The 21,233-nt window shown below is 41.1% G+C and overlaps 1 protein-coding gene across 1 annotated transcript; it reads right to left on the bottom strand.

The window, feature by feature from the left end:
- Positions 1-645: 645 nt before the first annotated feature.
- slc2a11l (solute carrier family 2 member 11, like) lies at positions 646-18,945 on the bottom strand. Its single transcript, XM_064971126.1, has 12 exons — positions 18,922-18,945; positions 18,636-18,734; positions 17,501-17,661; positions 17,201-17,325; positions 16,929-17,058; positions 16,675-16,823; positions 16,279-16,466; positions 13,765-13,875; positions 2,881-2,982; positions 2,562-2,637; positions 2,349-2,476; positions 646-864 (listed from the first exon to the last, which is right to left on the bottom strand). The coding sequence occupies exons 1-12, from the start codon at positions 18,943-18,945 to the stop codon at positions 646-648; spliced, it is 1,512 nt and encodes a 503-aa protein (XP_064827198.1).
- Between the last annotated feature and the right edge of the window lie 2,288 nt (positions 18,946-21,233).

The raw sequence follows: 21,233 nt of genomic DNA, 5'->3' as shown, positions 1-21,233 counted from the left end.
TGAGGTCTTCACTATTATTCTACAATGTAGAAAATAGTAAAAATAAAGAAAAACCCTTGAATGAGTAGATGTGTCCAAACTTTTGACTGGTACTGTTTTTCTTGTGAATATAGACAGTAGACATAAGTTTCCATTTGAAATAATCCTACACACCACAGTAATGAAAAATATACTCTCAAAGTGAGTGTAATAAATCAGACAGATAAGCTATGCATGACAGCCCTGCTGACTCACCAATAAGAAACTCAAGGCGAGCTGATTGAATCATGCAAAAATTATGTACCTTACCTTGTTCATCAGGAAAGTGCACACAGAATGCTGATTTTACAAGTAGGTGTCAGAGGTAAAACCTCTCCCTCCCTGATTAGTGTCTGTATGGCTGGGGCCAGAGCCTGATAATGACAGACGTTGGCCTGCTCACAATACTAAAACTATTTTAATAGGGGACCCAGAGAGGTAACATTTTTATCACACAATACTTATCATCATAAAGGTCAAAATTATTGATTTGTAATCAAGATGACAGCAGACTGGACATGGGTGTGTGGGGCAAATCTTAACAGAGGAGTTTTCACAAAGAAAATGTTTTCACAGGAACGACAAAACAATGTGCAAGTCAGACACACAAGTCATTATGGAAAATGTTCAGAATTTGGTGGTTGTGCATGCCTTGATATGACTGGGTTCAGGAGGTCTCGACCTTCCCTCCCCCGAGGATCCACTGTTGGGATGCATCCTCTGAAACTCGGCCGTTATCTCCATGACAGTGCGGTTCTTGGTCTCAGGCACATTGTACCACACAAACATCCCAGACAGGAAACAGAAGACGAAGAAAATCAGGAAACAAAAGTAGTCCATATTCTCCTGTGTATAAGAATATACTGTGAGTGCATGTGTGACATCAGCTGCCATGGTTACACATAAAATAAGAGTACATTTACCTATGTAAGGTACTAGTGACATAATATGTAAGGTACAACTGTTACACCTGTTGGCAGTTTGTGTATAAAATCAAATAAAATTTTATTGGTGACATACACATGGTTAGCAGATGTTATTGCGAGTGGTGCGAAATGCTTGTGCTTCTAGTTCCGACAGATTACATGTTAGATATTGCACTAACAATTCCACAACAACTACCTAATACACAAAGCTAAGTAAAGGACTGGAATAAAAATAAACACTACCATTCAAAAGTTTGGGGTCACTTTGAAATGTCCTTGTTTTCCATGAAAACATACATGAAATGAGTTGCAAAATGAATAGGAAATATAGTCAAGACATTGACAAAGTTATAGTGATTTTTAATTGAAATAATAATTGTGTCCTTCAAACTTTGCTTTTGTCAAAGAATCCTCCATTTGCAGCCTTGCAGACCTTTGGCATTCTAGTTGTCAATTTGTTGAGGTAATCTGAGGGGATTTCACCACATGCTTCCTGAAGCACCTCCCACAAGTTGGATTGGCTTGATGGAGACTTCTTACGTATCATACGGTCAAGCTGCTCCCACAACAGCTCAATAGGGTTGAGATCCGGTGACTGTGCTGGCCACTCCATGATAGACAGAATATCAGCTGACTGCTTCTTCCCTAAATAGTGTGTTTTGCGGGTACTATTTAATGAAGCTGCCAGTTGAGGACTTGTGAGGCTTCTGTTTCTCAAACTAGACACTCTAATGTACTTGTTCTCTTGCTCAGTTGTGCACCGGGGCCTCCCACTCCTCTTTCTATTCTAGTTAAAGACAGTTTGCGCTGTTCAGTGAAGGGAGTAGCACACAGCGTTGTACAAGATCTTCAGTTTCTTGGCAATTTCTCGCATGGAATAGCCTTCATTTCTCAGAACAAGAAGAGTGACGAATTACAGAAGAAAGTTTTGTTTCTGGCCATTTTGAGCCTGTAATCGAACCCACAAATGCTGGTGCTCCAGATACTCAACTAGTGTAAAGAAGGACAGTTTTACTGCTTCTTTAATTAGCACAACAGTTTTCGGGCTGTGCTAACATAATTGAAAAAGGGTTTTCTAATGATCAATTAGCCTTTTAAAATGATAAACTTGGATTAGCTAACACAACGTGCCTTTGGCACACAGGTTGCTGATGGTTGATGATAATGGGCCTCTGTACTCCTATATAGATATTCCATTAAAACAAATAAATAAAGCCGTTTTCAGCTACAATAGTCATTTACAACATTAACAATGTCTACACTGTATTTCTGATCGATTTGATGTTATTTTAATGGACAAAAAAATAGCTTTTCTTTCAAAAACAAGGACATTTCTAAGTGACCCCAAACTTTTGCACGGTAGTGTACATACAAAGACAAGGTGTGAGAAGCTGATGTGCTCACCACTATGACTGGGAAGAGCAACCCCAGGAGGAAGAGGCCCAGCCAGTTGAGGGTGCAGCCGATGGTGTAGGCAGCTGATTTGAACGACTGGTTGAAGATATCACCAGGTAGAGACACTGTCACTCCAGCTAGGAGCAATAAACGATGAAAATACCAGATAAGTAAGTTGATCCATTATTTTGGCTTAGTCATACGTCAGGGTATAGGACCCACCTGGTCCACTGGAGAAGAAGAAGATGAAGATGAAGATGAGAAGCATACTGCAGTAAGGCATCCAGGAAACTTGGATCTGAACAACAAACAACAAAGGTAACTTATTAATGAGCCATTGTTGTTTCCACCCACGGTAAAATATTAATGTAACCCAGTGATAATATATAGAGTGATTCTGTGAACTTTAGAGCTGGAAGATATGCCTCAGAGAATTCCATTCATTCATTAGTAATGAGTATTGTTCTATTTGTGGTAAAGATGGAACCCACAAACTATGTAGTTGATGACAGTAGTGTGTTGCTTATAATGTTTGACTTACCTGCAGGTAGAGTGTAAGGGTCAGGAGACCCAAGGTAACTGCCATGCATAGGTAACCCCTATAGAGCATTAGCTTCTTTCCTGTGCTCTCAATCACCATCACCTGTCATACCAAAGGGGGGTTAACGATCAGAGTCAAATATTGACATTAGGAATTTCACTGTCAACTGGACATAAATACAACACCACAGGGGTGGGGCACTCTTAGTAAATACAGTTGAAGTCTGAAGTTTACATACACTTAGGTTGAAGTCCTTAAAAATGGTTTTCAACCACTCCACAAATTTCTTGTTAATAAACTATAGTTTTGTCAAGTCGGTTAAGACATCAACTTTGTGCATGTCATTTTCCAACAATTGTTTACAGAGAAATTATTTCACTTATAATTCACTGTATCACAATTCCAATGGGTCAGAAGGTGGAGGCTTGCAATCCGAAGAACACCATCCCAACCGTGAAGCATGGGGGTGGCAGCCCTTCACAAAATAGATGGCATCATAAGGTGGGAAATTATGTGGATATATTGAAGCAACATCTCAAGACATCAGTCAGGAAGTTAAAGCTTGGTCGCAAATGAGTCATCCAAATGGACAATGACCCCAAGCATACTTCCAAAGTTGTGGCAAAATGGCTTAAGGACAAAAGCGTGTGCGAGCAAGGAGGCCTACAAACCTGACTCAGTTACACCAGCTCTGACAGGAGGTATGGGCCAAAATTCACCCAATTTATTGTGGGAAGCTTATGGAAGGCTACCCAAAACATTTGACCCAAGTTAAACAATTTAAAGGCAATGCTACCAGACACTCAATTAGTATATGTCAACTTCTGACCCACTGGGAATGTGATGAAAAAAACAAAAGCTGAAATAAAATCACCCTACTATTATTCTGACATTTCACATTTTTAAAATAAAATGGTGATCCTAACTGACCTAAGACAGGGAATTTATACTATAATTAAATGTCAGTAATTCTGGAAAAACTGAGTTTAAATGTATTTGGCTAAGGTGTACTTCCGACTTCAACTGTAGTTACAGGCTTGAGAACATGCAAGTCTTGTTGACAAACCCCTCTTAAAAGGTCAAACAAAAGATGATGCATGCATAGCCGTGGGAAGTAGGGGTACTGAGGGTGCTGCAGCACCCGCTGAAAAATCAGAACACTAAAAAAATCATTAAAAAAAAAAATATATATATATATATTTTTTTTCAGAAAAGTAGAGTATTGAGGACATTACTAGTATTAGCGGACCAATATCCCGATGATCGGGCAATTTTTTTCTTCTTCAGCATCTCAGCTTTGGCAAAAAAGGTAGTTGTATAATTAAGAACTTAGTGATAATGTCGCAGCTATCACAAGCTGGCAGAGTGTTTAGTTCATTACCAAGTGTCTCCACCTTCTGCTGTGAACATCTCAGTTTTGGACATTATTTCCTTTCTGACCAATTTATTCATCACTGTGTGTGAATACCAAAACTACCACATCTTAAATGGATAAATGGACAGTTAATTGGATAATCAAAGTTGAGTGACATGGCACAGAATTGCAAACATTGTTCATCTCCAATCACATTAAGAAACCCTAAACTGAGGAACTGTCTCTCTCGCCGTACAATCTCCATAACTTATAAATTCCAGTGGCATCTCCCTCTAATTCAGTAGCCTTTGTTTACAGAAGTAAATAAACTTGATTTATTTTCGCCAGTTGATGCACCATAGAACTAGCCAAAAGTTGGCTAACGTTATATATTTTTGCCTTAATCACAGTCAGTATAGCAAGGTAACGTTATTTATCTGTCAGTTTCCCTAGCCAATTCCCTACTTTACACACTGACACAATGTAAACAGCTCTACAGGCTTCACTGTCATGTTGCACAGTCAGTACACAAAACTATGCTCCTCATGTCTTAGCAGGATCAGATGATGACAGGTGTCTTGAACGCACTGCACAACACGTCACTTCCTGTTGAACGCGGAATGAGGGAGAGCTCGGTTTGATATTTTGGTCTATTGAATAAGTTTGGTTACTAGCTAGCTCCCTTTTGTGTTTGGATTCCATGATGCGGTTAGCATCAGTTGCTGGTATCGCTACCATCTGTTCAGTGATCCTGTCGACCAAGGCTGGGTCTGAGGAGCTGCTTGGAGTAGCACCTAGCCTAGCTGGCTGCCTATTAAGCTAGCAGGATTTTCTTAAGGGGTTGAACGCAACCCATGATGCAGTTAGCCATTGTGGCTGGGACCACGGATGGTTTCGGGCTTCTGGCGGTCTGCTGTTTGTTGTTTCCAATCTTACCTGCGACGTGCCCTGTTTGGATTGTAAACAGTAACAGCGTAACCTATGTTGCTACCATGACGAAGACCAAACCCGGCAGGAGTAACGTTGAGGACAGTGTAGTCTCTTTCACAGGTGAAGGATATTTTAAACTAACAAAAGTAGTTAAACAGTTTTTACAACAACAAGAAAATTGCTTCAAGTGTTGTGTGCAAATACAGGTGGAGTCAACTAATAAAAGACATGGATGGCCTGACCAGAGAGATCCAGGACCTAAAGAACAGTTTGCAGTTCTTCCAGGGTCAGCTTGATGAGTTGAAACAGGAGAATGGCAAGATGACAGCAATCTAAGTCATTGAGAGAGGACATCAGTTCTGTTTGGGAATCCATGATAACAATGATGGAGAAATTAGATTATTTTAAGGGACAATCAAGGCGGGACAACATGGTTGCTGACAGAATTGCGTAATATCCATGAGTCCTGGGCGGAGTCTGAGAACAAAGTGAGAGAAATGATCTCGGCGAAACGGAAAATGGACCACAGGAGGTGGAGTGTGCTCACAGGACTGGAAAATCCACCACCGGCCCAGGTGACAGGCCAATAGTTGTCAAGTTCCTGAGGTTCAAGGTAGCTGTTCTGGAAAGAACCAAGAACTTGAGAGGAACGTACATCTTCCTCAACGAGGACTATCTTGAAGCTGTGCGCCAGAAGAGGAAAGAACTGATCCCAGCCATGAAAGCTGCCAGAGCACGTGAGAACATTGCTTACATCCGCTATGACAGGCTCATTGTCCACACTCAAGCGTTATTGAAGTGTTATGTTTGCAGGTTCACCTGGCACATCTAAAGCTTTTTATTTTGGCGTGTTGCTATAGGCCACCAAGTGCTAACAGTCAGTATCTAAATAATGTGTGTGAAATGCTTGCTAGTGTATGTGATGTAAACGGAGAGATCCACTTCCTTGAGGATCTCAATATTGACTGGTTTTCATCAAGCTGTCCGGTCAAGAGGAAACTTCTCACTGTAACCAGTGCCTGTAATCTGGTTCAGGTTATTAAATCAACCTACCAGGGTGTTTACAAACACTAAAGGAACAAGATCCACATGCACTGATCCCATTTTTACTAATACTGTAGAACTTTGTTCTAAAGCTGTATCCGTACCCAATGGATACAGTGATCACAATATATATCCAGGAAAGCCAAAGTTCCAAAAGCTGAGCCTAAAATAGTGTATACGAGATCATATAAAATATTTTTCTGTGACTTATGTAGACGTCAAAATATTTGTTGGTCTGATGGAAGGAGAATCCAGACACTGCACGTGATGAATTTATGAAATTGCTTCTTCCAGTTATTGTTAAGGCGCCATAGATTGCTGAGGAATTGAAAAACCATGGTTGAAAGAGATGGGGCAAAAGGACCGACTAATTAGTCTGGCTGCACATCTGACTGGCTGACTTACTACAAACTGAGAAATTGTGACTAAACTCAACAAAAAGAAGAAGCTGTATTATGAAGCCAAGATAAATTATATAAAGAATGATTGAAAAAAAAACTTGAGTACCATAAATGAAATTATGAACAGAAAGACAAATTCAACTCCATCTTTCATCGAATCAGATGGCTTATTCATCACAACCATTTGATGTTGCCTATTATTTTAATGATTACTTCATTAGCAAAGTGGACAAACTTAGGCAGGAAATGCCAACAGTGAGCCATTGTATTCATGCATAAAAAAAGAATAATGAAAGAAGAGCATTGTGAGTTTTGTAAAGTTAGTGTGGGAGAGGTGGAAAAATTATTGTTATCGATCAATAATGGCAAACCTAGCATTGACAACTTAGATGGAAAGCTACTGAGGATGGTAGCTGACTCCGATTATAGCCACTCCTATCTGTCATATCTTTAATCTGATCCTAGAGGAAAGTCTTTGGCCTCAGGCCTGGAGGGAAGCCGAAGCTATTCCAAAACCCAAGAGTGGTAAAGCGGCCTTTACTGGTTCTAACACCAGACCTATCAGCTCTTAGCAAACTGTTGGAAAGAATTGTGTTTGACCAAATACAATGCTATTTCTCTGTAAACAAATTAATAACCGACTTTCAGCATGCTTATAGAGAAGGGCACTCAACATGCCCTGCATTGACACAAATGACTAATGACTGGTTGAAATTCATTTATTATAATATTGTGGGAGCTGTACTGTTAGATTTCAGTGCAGCCTTTGATAGTATGGCCTTTCAACCTCTGACATATCATGGATTCAGAGATATCTAATAGAACTCCGTTTTTTTAATGGAAGCTTCTCTAACGTCAAACTTGCAAAGTGTGGTGAACCACAAGGCAGCTCTCTAGGCCCTCTACTATTTTCCATTTTTACCAATGACCTGCCACTGGCATTAAACAAAGCATGCGTGTCCATGTATGCTGATGATTCAACCATATACACATCAGCTACCACAGCTATTGAAGTCACTGAAACCCTTAAAGAGTTGCAGTCTATTTTGGAATGGTTTGCCAGTAATAAACTGGTCCTGAATATCTCGAAAACTAAGAGCATTGTATTTGGTACAAATCAAGTTCTAGACCTCAGCTGAATCTGAGGTTGTTGAACAAGTTCAGAAGACTAAATTACCTGGTGTTACCTTAGATTCAATGGTTGTAAAGATGGAGAAAGGTATGTCCGTAATAAAGAGATACTCTGCTTTTTTAACACCACACTCCACAAAGCAAGTCCTGCAGGCTTTAGTTTTATCTTATCTTGATTATTGTCCAGTCATATGGTCAAGTGCTGTAAAGAAAGACATAGTTAAGCTGCAGCTGACCCAGAACAGAGCCGCATGTCTTGCTCTTCATTGTAATCAGAGGGCTAATATTAATACTATGCATGCCAGTCTCTCTTGGCTAAAAGTTGAGGAAAGACTGTGTCACTTCTTGTTTTATAAGATCCATTAAAGTGTTGAAAATTCCTAATTGTTTGCATAGTCAACTTACACACACACTTACCCCACCAGACATGCCACCAGGGGTCTTTTCACAGTCCACAGGTCCAGAACAAATTCAAGGAAACGTACAGTATATGGAGAGCCATGAGTGCATGGAACTCCCATCTTATATAGAGCAAGTGAACAGCAAACCCGTTTTCAAAAAACAAATAAAATAACCTCACAGCACAACGCCTCTCCCACATGTGACCTACTTTTTAATATTTTTCATTTTTTCACCTTTATTTAACCAGGTAGGCTAGTTGAGAACAAGTTCTCATTTGCAACTGCGACCTGGCCAAGATAAAGCATAGCAGTGTGAACAGACAACACAGAGTTACACATGGAGTGAACAATTAACAAGTCAATAACACAGTAGAAAAAAAGAGAGTCTATATACATTGTGTGCAAAAGGCATGAGGAGGTAGGTGAATAATTACAATTTTGCAGATTAACACTGTTGTGATAAATGATCAGATGGTCATGTACAGGTAGAGATATTGGTGTGCAAAAGAGCAGAAAAGTAAATAAATATAAACAGTATGGGGATGAGGTAGGTAAAATTGGGTGGGCTATTTACCGATAGACTATGTACAGCTGCAGCGATCGGTTAGCTGCTCAGATAGCAGATGTTTGAAGTTGGTGAGGGAGATAAAAGTCTCCAACTTCAGCGATTTTTGCAATTCGTTCCAGTCACAGGCAGCAGAGAACTGGAACGAAAGGCAGCCAAATGAGGTGTTGGCTTTAGGGATGATCAGGCGAGATACACCTGCTGGAGCGCATGATACGGGTGGGTGTTGCCATCGTGACCAGTGAACTGAGATAAGGTGGAGCTTTACCTAGCATGGACTTGTAGATGACCTGGAGCCAGTGGGTCTGGCGACGAATATGTCGCGAGGGCCAGCCGACTAGAGCATACAGGTCGCAGTGGTGGGTGGTATAAGGTGATTTAGTAACAAAATGGATGGCACTGTGATAAACTTCATCCAGTTTGCTGAGTAGAGTATTGGAAGCTATTTTGTAGATGACATCGCCGAAGTCGAGGATCGGTAGGATAGTCAGTTTTACTAGGGTAAGTTTAGCGGCGTGAGTGAAGGAGGCTTTGTTGCGGAGTAGAAAGCCGATTCTAGATTTGATTTTAGATTGGAGATGTTTGATATGAGTCTGGAAGGAGAGTTTACAGTCTAGCCAGACACCTAGGTACTTATAGATGTCCACATATTCTAGGTTGGAACCATCCAGGGTGGTGATGCTAGTCGGGCGTGCAGGTGCAGGCAGCAAACGGTTGAAAAGCATGCATTTGGTTTAACTAGCGTTTAAGAGCAGTTGGAGGCCACGGAAGGAGTGTTGTATGGCATTGAAGCTCGTTTGGAGGTTAGATAGCACAGTGTCAAAGGACGGGCCGGAAGTATACAGAATGGTGTCGTCTGCGTAGAGGCGGATCAGGGAATCGCCGCAGCAAGAGCAACATCACTGATATATACAGAGAAAAGAGTCGGCCCGAGAATTGAACCGTGGCACCCCCATAGAGACTACCAGAGGACCGGACAGCATGCCCTCCGATTTGACACACTGAACTCTTTCTGCAAAGTAGTTGGTGAACCAGGCAAGGCAGTCATCAGAAAAACCGAGGCTACTGAGTCTGCCGATAAGAATATGGTGATTGACAGATTCGAAAGCCTTGGCAAGGTCGATGAAGACGGCTGCACAGTACTCTCTTTTATCGATGGCGGTTATGATATCGTTTAGTACCTTGAGCATGGCTGAGGTGCACCCGTGACCGGCTCGGAAACCAGATTGCACAGTGGAGACGGTACGGTGGGATTCGAGATGGTCAGTGACCTGTTTGTTGACTTGGCTTTTGAAGACCTTAGATAGGCAGGGCAGGATGGATATAGGTCGGTAACAGTTTGGGTCCAGGGTGTCTCCCCCTTTGAAGAGGGGGATGACTTCGGCAGCTTTCCAATCTTTGGGGATCTCAGACGATATGAAAGAGAGGTTGAACAGGCTGGTAATAGGGGTTGCGACAATGGCGGTGGATAGTTTCAGAAATAGATGGTCCAGATTGTGTATGTACTGACATGTATGTGTAACTGATAGATGCACACACACATTTAAAAATATTAACATGTAGTGTGTATGTCAATTGTAAAGTATTTTGTCTGTAATGTCTTTTTCATTAAGTGTCAGACCCCAGTAAGACTTGGTGTCGCTATTGGCGTCGGCTAATGGGGACCCTAATAAATCAAATCCCAGCAGGGTCACACAGCCAGGGAAGACCAGTCTATGGAGCTCAGGTGAATTTTACAGTATATTATAACAATCAATGAATGGATTCAAAGTTCCATCTTGAGTTGATGGTTAGGATACAGTCTGGGATCTGGGAATGATGGTAATTTCAATTATTGAACCATTGATTCTATTCTTGGATAATATACAAATGTACGCCAATGCAATTCTTTGTCATGCCTCATCTGAGAAGAATCAGATGGTGACAGGGGTCTCAGCAGGGTCAGGCAACCAGGGAAGACCAGTCGGCACTGAGGTGAACTTTTACAAATGCAACACTTTATTCTCTCTGTGCAGTAAACACTGGACAAGTCAGAAGATTCAGAGATTGAAAACTATTTTAAGGCAGTCTGACAAACCTCTAAAGTTGATTTCCAAACTATATCAAGGGTTGATAGAGGCTTTCCCAATGACACAAAACATGTCTGTTACGGTTTTCTAGGTGTGAAGGAGAGTCGGACCAAAATGCGGCGTGTCTATTACGATCCATGTTTAATGAAACAAAAGTAAACACAAATCAAATACAAAACAAACAAACGTAACAAGAAAACCGAAACAGCCTAATACTGGTGCAATCTAGCACATGACAGACATAAGGACAAAAAGGACATAAGGACAATCACCCACGAAACACAAAGAATATGGCTGCCTAAATATGGTTCCCAATCAGAGACAACGATAAACACCTGCCTCTGAGAACCACTTCAGACAGCCATAGACTTATCTAGAACACCCCACTAAGCTACAATCCCAATACAAAACACACCACATACAAAAACCCATGCCACACCCTGGCCTGACCAAATAAATGAAGAAAAACACAAAATACTTTGACCAGGGCGTGACAATGTCAAACAAAAATGTGAGGAAGACCTGGGAAGACACTAGTGATGATGAATGGATACAGATATGTTTGAATGCCCAGCCATGTTCATATAATCTCAGACATAAATTACTGCAGTTTAAGACCATTCATAGAAAGTACTATATGCCTGTGAAACTGAATATCATGCAGTCAGAAATGTAATTCCTCTGCTGGAGGTGTAAAACACAAAAGGGGACATATTTCAATATGTTATGCTCTTGTGAAGGCTGACTGAATTCTGGCAAAGAGTATGTTATTTTATCTCAGCATGTCTACAGATCCTCCTTTCTCCATGTTTTTGTTTGTTTGGAAATATTGATACTGGAGACTTGTCAGAAGAAACTGTGTAACCTAGCATTTATAGTGGCTAAGAAATACAGTGCCTTGCCAAAGTATTCAGCCCCCTTGAACTTTGCGACCTTTTGCCACATTTCAGGCTTCAAACATAAAGATATAAAACTGTATTTTTTTGTGACGAATCAACAACAAGTGGGACACAATCATGAAGTGGAACGACATTTATTGGATATTTCAAACTTTTTTAACAAATCAAAAACTGAAAAATTGGGCGTGCAAAATTATTCAGCCCCCTTAAGTTAATACTTTGTAGCGCCACCTTTTGCTGCGATTACAGCTGTAAGTCGCTTGGGGTATGTCTCTATCAGTTTTGCACATCGAGAGACTGAAATTTTTTCCCATTCCTCCTTGCAAAACAGCTCGAGCTCAGTGAGGTTGGATGGATGGAGAGCATTTGTGAAGAGCAGTTTTCAGTTCTTTCCACAGATTCTCGATTGGATTCAGGTCTGGACTTTGACTTGGCCATTATAACACCTGGATATGTTTATTTTTGAACCATTCCATTGTAGATTTTGCTTTATGTTTTGGATCATTGTCTTGTTGGAAGACAAGTCTCTGTCCCAGTCTCAGGTCTTTTGCAGACTCCATCAGGTTTTCTTCCAGAATGGTCCTGTATTTGGCTCCATCCATCTTCCCATCAATTTTAACCATCTTCCCTGTCCCTGCTGAAGAAAAGCAGGCGCAAACCATGATGCTGCCACCACCATGTTTGACAGTGGGTATGGTGTGTTCAGGGTAATGAGCTGTGTTGCTTTTACGCCAAACATAACGTTTTGCATTGTTGCCAAAAAGTTCAATTTTGGTTTCATCTGACCAGAGCACCTTCTTCCACATGTTTGGTGTGTCTCCCAGGTGGCTTATGGCAAACTTTAAACGACACTTTTTATGGATATCTTTAAGAAATGGCTTTCTTCTTGCCACTCTTCCATAAAGGCCAGATTTGTGCAATATACGACTGATTGTTGTCCTATGGACAGAGTCTCACACCTCAGCTGTAGATCTCTGCAGTTCATCCAGAGTGATCATGGGCCTCTTGTCTGCATCTCTGATCAGTCTTCTCCTTGTATGAGCTGAAGGTTTAGAGGGACGGCCAGGTCTTGGTAGATTTGCAGTGGTCTGATACTCCTTCCATTTCAATATTATCGCTTGCACAGTGCTCCTTGGGATGTTTAAAGCTTGGGAAATCTTTTTGTATCCAAATCTGGCTTTAAACTTCTTCACAACAGTATCTCGGACCTGCCTGGTGTGTTCCTTGTTCCTCATGATGCTCTCTGCGCTTTTAACTGACCTCTGAGACTATCACAGTGCAGGTGCATTTATACGGAGACTTGATTACACACAGGTGGATTGTATTTATCATCATTAGTTATTTAGGTCAACATTGGATCATTCAGAGATCCTCACTGAACTTCTGGAGAGAGTTTGCTGCACTGAAAGTAAAGGGGCTGAATAGTTTTGCACGCCCAATATTTCAGTTTTTGATTTGTTAAAAAAGTTTGAAATATCCAATAAATGTCGTTCCACTTCATGATTGTGGCCCACTTGTTGTTGATTCTTCACAAAAAATACAGTTTTATATCTTTATGTTTGAAGCCTGAAATGTGGCAAAAGGTCACAAAGTTCAAGGGGGCCAAATACTTTCGCAAGGCACTGTACATGGCCTTTAATGGGAAGGTTGGTTATCCTCCCTCAATGTTACAATGGATGGCAGAAATGTCATTCCATGTGTTATTTCATAGTTTTGATGTCTTCACTATTATTCTACAATGTAGAAAATAGTTTTAAAATAAAAAAAAACAACTGGAATGAGTAAGTGTGTTAAAACTTTTGACTGGTACTGTGGGCTCCCGAGTGGTGCAGCGACTCTAAAAAAAAAACTATATCAAGCAAGTATTTCTATTCTGCAAGTATTACAGATTAACTGTTCTGTACAGAAATATAACTTAGTTTAAATGTTTTCACAAAAGAAGTCCACTGGGCTTTTACTAGTCCTGTATTAGTGGACCGATGTAGACGTATTCAGTAGTCCTCCCTCCCATATGAACCGTCACAGTTCATAAAGGCTCATATAGGGTTAATAAGAGTTAGTGATGAGGGATATGGTAAAACACGACTCACACAGACCATGGAGGTAGAAACCTCACACAGACCGGTTCCCAAGGCAACATGGCGTAACTGGTGTGTGGGGATCCCTGCAGTACGGAACACGTCAAATGAGTAAAGGTACACCTGCAGAGGAGCAGAATGACAAGGTTTATCACTTAATCAGACTTTATACTCGGAACAAAAATATAAAAATGCCACATTAAATAATGTCAAAGATTTTACTGAGTTGCAGTTCATATATGGAAATCAGTCAATTTAAAGAAATAAATTAGGCTCTAATCTATGGATTTCACATGACTGAGAATACATATATGCAGGTAGGGGCATGGATCAGAAAACCAGTTAGTATCACCATTTGCTCCATGCAGCATGACATCTCCTTGGCATAGATGATCAGGCTGTTGATTTTGGACTGCGGAATGTTGTCCCACTCCTCTTCAATGGCTGTGTGAAGCTGCTGGATATTGGTGGAAACTGGAACATGTTGTCATACATGTCAATCCAGAGCATCCCAAACATGCTCAATGGGTGACATGTCTGTTGAATATGCAGACCATGGAAGAACTGGGTCATTTTCAGCTTCCAGGAATTGTGTATAGATCCTTGTGACATGGGGCTGTGCATTATCATGCTGAAACACGAAGTGATGACGGACGATGAATGGCACGACAATGAGCCTCAGGATCTTGTCACGGTATCACTGTGCATTCAAATTGCCATCGATAAAATGCAATTGTGATCATTGTCCATAGCTTTTACCTGTCCATACCTTAACCCCACCACCACCATAGAACCCTGGTGAAGATGACAAGCACGCAGATGAGCTACCCTGAGATGGTTTCTGACAGTTTGAGCAAACCCACAGTTTCATCAGATTTCCAGGTGGCTGGTCACAGACGATCCGCAGGTGAAGAATCCGGTTTTGGAGGTCCTGGGTTGGCTTGGTTTCACGTGGTCTGTGGTTTTGAGGCCGGTTGGACGTACTGCCAAATTCTCTAAAATGACGTTGGAGGCGACTTATGGTAGAGAAATGAACACTCAATTCTCTGGCAACAGCTCTGGTAGACATTCCTACAGTCAGCATGTCAATTATACACTCCCTCAAAACTTGAGACATTTGTGGCATTGTTTTGTGTGACAAAACTGTACATTTTAGAGTGGCCTTTTATTGTCGCCAGCACAAGGTACACCTGTGTAATGATCATGCTGTTTAATCAGCTTCTTGATATGCCACACCTGTCAGGCGGATGGATTATCTTGGCAAATATATTAATGCTTACTAACAGGGATGTCAACAAATTTGCTCCCTTTTATTTCAGCTCATGAAACATGAGATCAACACTTTACATGTTGCATTTATATTTTTGGTCAGTATAATTGAATGGACTTCAGGTAGGTTTTGATCAGACAGTGACATGCTATGGTATATTTGTACAGTGGGGCAAAAAAGCATTTAGTCAGCTACCAATTGTGCAAGTTCTCCCACTTAAAAAGATGAGAGAGGGCTGTAATTTTCATCATAGGTCCACTTCAACTTTGACAGACAAAATGAGAAAAAAATACCAGAAAACCACATTGTAGGATTTTTAATGAATGTATTTGCAAATTATGGTGGAAAATAAGTATTTGGTCAATAACAAAAGTTTCTCAATACTTTGTTATATACCCTTTGTTGGCAATGACAGAGGTCAAACATTTTCTGTAAGTCTTCACAAGGTTTTCACACACTGTTGCTGGTATTTTGGCCCATTCCTCCATGCAGATCTCCTCTAGAGCAGTGATGTTTTAGGGCTGTTGCTGGGCAACACGGACTTTCAACTCCCTCCAAAGATTTTCTATGGGGTTGAGATCTGGAGACTGCCTCAGCCACTCCAGGACCTTGAAATGTTTCTTACGAAGCCACTCCTTCGTTGCCTGGGCGGTGTGTTTGGGATCATTGTCATGCTGAAAGACCCAGCTACGTTTCATCTTCAATGCCCTTGCTGATGGAAGGAGGTTTTCACTCAAAATCTCATGATACATGGCCCCATTCATTCTTTCCTTTACACGGATCAGTCGTCCTGGTCCCTTTGCAGAAAAACAGCCCCAAAGCATGATGTTTCCACAACCATGCTTCACAGTAGGTATGGTGTTCTTTGGATGCAACTCAGCATTCTTTGTCCTCCAAACACAACGAGTTGAGTTTTTACCAAAAAGTTATATTTTGGTTTCATCTGACCATATGACATTCTCCCAATCTTCTTCTGGATCATCCATGACCAAATACTTATTTTCCACCATAATTTGCAAATAAATTCATAAAAAAATCCTACAATGTGATTTTCTGGATTTTTTTCTCATTTTGTCTCTCATAGTTGAAGTGTACCTATGATGAAAATTACAGGCCTCTCATCTTTTTAAGTGTGAGAACTTGCACAATTGGTGGCTGACTAAATACTTTTTTGCCCCACTATATATCCTAACTACAACTCTTGCTCAAACACATCCAAACACAATGTCCTCGTGGACCAACTTCATGAAACTCACAGCGTTGATGCCACTGAACTGCAGGGTGGTGAAGGCGACGAGGATGGTGAGGAACTGCCAGCGTACATCCTGGTCCAGGATCAGGTCCAACACAGTGCGGCTGCGGACTCCCATCATGGAGGAGTGCTCCACCAGCATCTCCTCCACCTCCGCACTGTGGTCTCTGTTGCCCCACAGCCTGCGGATGGCTACAAGGGGGAAAGGCCCAGTAAGATACACAAGTGGAAAAGGATATTAAAGCCCAATAAGATAGACTGCTGAATCAGATATTATGATGATGATTGTGAGGATGATTATGAAAAAACTAATTGCATCAAGTACATTTTTAGTGAGGTAGCGTTCCTTAGGCAACCCATTACCTGTCAATATTCCTCAGGGCTCCACCCATGTGCTTACCCTTCTCACAGCCCAGGCGGTCGCCCCGGTCCAGCAGCAGGTATTTGGGTGACTCTGGGAGGAAGGGCAGGGTGATGAGCTGGAGCAGGGCGGCCGCACCACTGAAGCCCAACAACCAAGGCCACCTGTCCTCTGTCCCCAATAACTCACTGCAAGTACAGAGTACACTATCAAATAACAACACATTGTTTGTTCACCACAGGTTAAACTGATATAAGCATCCCTGACTGACACACTAGGACCAGATAGCTCACCTGATCCCCAGAAGCTGACCTGAGAACTTCCCCATGGACAGAAAGGTGGAAACAGACACACCCACTATCCCTCGCAGCCTCTTGGGGGCACATTCCACTAGGTACATGGTGTGGACACTGAGGCTAACACCTGCAGCACACACAAGAAAGGATCAACCTTATCACAGACAGTTTGGCAGCATCAATCCTCTAGTGAGATATTAAGACAGGTATAAAGATGACCTTGTTTTGGATGGACCTTTCTTATGAATGGAATCCATTCATCAGCTTACCTGCATTAATGCCATAGAGGAAACGTCCAACCATGATCATCTCAAAGGACATGGCCATTTTACTCAACAGCATCATCCCAGCACCACCAATGGCAAACAGGTTGTTCAACAACAGGCATCTCTTTCTGTTAAGTGTGGTGGGGAAAAATAATAATCAATATAATTCCTGTTCTACTACAACAAATAGTAACCACACCAACACACCTTCAAACAAGAGGCCAAAATCATTGCATGGCCAGGATGCATACCCCAAGTCTCTGCCCAGTATGAAACCTGACACTTTCTACTACTACCACTTACCTCCCATATGCTGATGAGAGGCGGCCGGCACACAGGGTCCCAAGGAGACCCCCGATGCAGAAGATGGAGACGATGAAGGACCAGATGAGAGTCACTTCCCACTGTTCCAGGGATATACTATACCGCTGCAGGCATGTGGTGTTCACAAGCTCCTTTATGAACTACAGCAACACCAAGATGGTGGCCGTGACGTTTTGGAATTGGGTCAGTCAAACAATTACGGATCTCAAACCATTTCTCATTTTCCTCCAGACAAAATATTTACAGTTTACATCGGTGCATGTCTCCAACTGAAGTTGTTGCTTTGTTGAGAGAAAATAGTGATTTGGAGCTATTACATTATTGTTATAGAAACTTGAGTGTAACTTTTTTTAGTTCAGTTTATTAATTCGACCATTTAAAAAAAAGCAAGCACACATTAAACTTGAAAAAGCCATACATGCACATTAATAAAATCATTGAGGATAACACACAATAAAGTCTGGGACTTATTTCCGTTGTGGTCCTCTTGAGACAAGATGGCCAGACAAGATCCAACACAGTATGGCAGTGAAATAATAAAACAAAACAGAGAAGAACATCTCTCTCATCATTCCAGTTACATCATAGGGGTTACTCATATGGCCACAGAAGACAAACATATTTTTTACTTTGTTTTTAAAGCTGCCCAGAAAGGATGTTGCTTTTATGGGCAGAGGCAACTCATTGCATTCTGAGGCTCCAGTATACAAGAAAGTACCTTTGCCAGCATTACTCCTGAAAGTGTATAAGCACACATCAGCAACACCTGATCTGGTGCTGTGAATGTGTGTATCCTTAACACGAGGAAAGTAATCACTAAGATATTTGGGCGCAGGACCGTACATACTCCTGTAAACCAAACTAGTCTAATCTGGGACACACTAGCCTCAACAGGCAGCCAGTTTAGTTCCTGAAAGCAGCTCCTGCCTATGTGAGTATGTGGACTCGCCTTCAATACTACCCTGAACAGCTTATTCTGGGCTATCTGGAGCTTCCCCTTCATAAATTTAGATAAGCCCCCAAACCAGGAAGTACGAGCATAGTAACAACTGAGATTGGTTTATAAAGCAACATGTATGGTGGTCTACTTTTGAAGTGGATCTACAGTACTCACAGGAGAAGGTGAAGTTAGGACAGATATATGAAAGCCGAACTGGAATGTCCCACCAATGCCACTAATGAAAATGGCAGCAATAAGAACAGGACTTTCTAACTGGACAGAGAAGAGGAAATATAAGTAAGCCTGCAACGATACACCATAAAAACAAAAACAGCACTGGCAATTAGAATTGCCAAACAAGCAGTGATATAGTTGGGCATTGCGTAGTTACCATTAGTCACAAATGGCCAATCAAAAAAAAAATATATATACATGAAAAATCACAAATATTGCCACTTACCAGAAGCATCAAGGCATGTGCCATAGCTCGTCCCTGGTTCAATGCAAGGAATGAGGGTAAATGAGACTCAACTAAAACCAATGTCTAACTGAAAGTGGTGATATGTTAACGTTAGGGCTGTGACGATTATGGCATTTTGGGTAATGATTGTCATGCAAATAACAGGGTTTGTCATAATTGTCCATTTTTTTTGTATGTGTTGAGCTTGTAATTTATATTTGAAAAATATATACCTAATGAATACAACACAGCTTTGCTGTTACCTATGTCTCATAAACAAATGGTTTTGACCATGTTTGGAAACGAAGCTTCTCATTCCAAACATGAGGTTCTGCTCTGCTCTTAAAATGATTACCAACTTTACCCTATTCATGTAAAAAAAAAAAAATACCTGCTCTTGGGTAAAGTATATCTATCTACTTGAATACAAAGTTAAATCCCCCTTCACCTAAATTGAAGAGTATAATTTTTGGTTACACGATTATACAATAACTGTGCCAGTCCAAGTTAATGTATACACAGCTGAAATTATTGACCAAAAGTTATCATGTCAAAAAACCTCCTGTCCCCTCAAAAACAAATGCATATCCTTGCAGTTAAGAATAACTTACGTGCATCCTGCAATGTCAAGTGGTATCTGGAAATAGATTATTACACCTTGCATACAATTGACATGAATATAACACTTGATCCAAAATATTAATTTAATTATTATAAAGGAAGATTTGCCTTTATACCAATATAAAACATGTTTGTTATAGACAGTCATCTTTATCACCACATGGATAATACAATTAAAAAGGCGCTAATACAACGTTTTAAATAAATCATTTGTTGGAAGCGTAACTGACTCGCATAAATGAATAACCTAAACCAGGCACATAAACTATAAGAGCCTCAGCCACTGTTCTCCATATAATTAGTTGTTTTATTTTCACCCTCTCCCTTAGTCAATATTGTCCTGTTGTAGCCGATTAGTCAGGTCCATAATTATTGGCACCCTTGATAAAGATGAGCAAAAAAATATGAAATAAATACATACTGAGCTACAGTTGAAGTGGGAAGTTTACACACACTAAGATGACTGTGCCATTAAACAGCTTGGAAAATTCCAGAAAATTATGTCACGGCTTTAGAAGCTTCCGATAGATTAATTGACATAATTTGAGTCAATTGGAGGTATACCTGTGGATGTACTTCAAGGCCTACCTTCAAACTCACTGCCTCTTTGCTTGAAATGTGAAAATCAAAAGAAATCAGTCAAGACCTCAGAAAAACAATTGTAGACCTCCACAAGTCTGGTTCATGCTTGGGAGCAATTTCCAAATGCCTGAAAGTACCACGTTCATCTGTACAAACAATAGTACGCAACTATAAACACCATGGGACAACGCAGCCGTCATACCGCTCAGGAGGAAAGACGTGTTCTGTCTCCTAGAGATGAACGTACTTTGGTGCGAAAGGTGCAAATCAATCCCAGAACAACAGCAAAGGACCTTGTGAAGATGCTGGAGGAAACCGGTACAAAAATATCTATAGCCACAGTAAAACGAGTCCTATATCGACATATCCTGAAAGGCCGCTCAGCAAGGAAGAAGCCACTGCTTCAAAACCGCCATAAAAAAAGCCAGACTACGGTTTGCAACTGCACATGGAGACAAAGATCGTACTTTTTGGAGAAATGTCCTCCTGTCGGATTAAACAAAACAAGAACTGTTTGGCCATAATGACCATCGTTATGTTTGGAGGAAAAAGGGGGAGGCTTGCAAACCCAAAGAACACCATCCCAACCGTGAAGCACGGGGGTGGCAGCATCATGTTGTGGGGGTGCTTTGCTGCAGAAGGGACTGGTGCACTTCACAAAATAGATGGTATCATGAGGACGGAAAATTGTGGATATATTGAAGCAACATCTCAAGACATCAGTCAGGAAGTTAAAGCATGGTCGCAAATGGGTCTTCCAAATGGACGATGACCCCAAGCATACTTCCAAAGTTGTGGCAAAATGGCTTAAGGACAGCAAAGTCAAGGTATTGGAGTGGCCATCACAAAGCCCTGACCTCAGTCCTATAGAACATTTGTGGGCAGAACTGAAAAAGCATGTGCGAGCAAGGAGGCCTACAATTCTGACTCGGTTACACCAGCTCTGTCAGGAGGAATGGGCCAAAATTCATCCAACTTATTGTGGGAGCTTGTGGAAGGCTACCCGAAACATTAGACCCAAGTTAAACAATTTACACTCAATTTACACTCAATTACCAAATACTAATTGAGTGTATGTAAACTTCTGACCGACTGGGAATGTGATGAAA

This window comes from Oncorhynchus masou, chromosome 8, assembly GCF_036934945.1.
Source record: "Oncorhynchus masou masou isolate Uvic2021 chromosome 8, UVic_Omas_1.1, whole genome shotgun sequence".
Lineage (NCBI taxonomy): Eukaryota > Metazoa > Chordata > Actinopteri > Salmoniformes > Salmonidae > Oncorhynchus > Oncorhynchus masou.
This window is presented reverse-complemented; position numbering and strand designations above follow the sequence as displayed.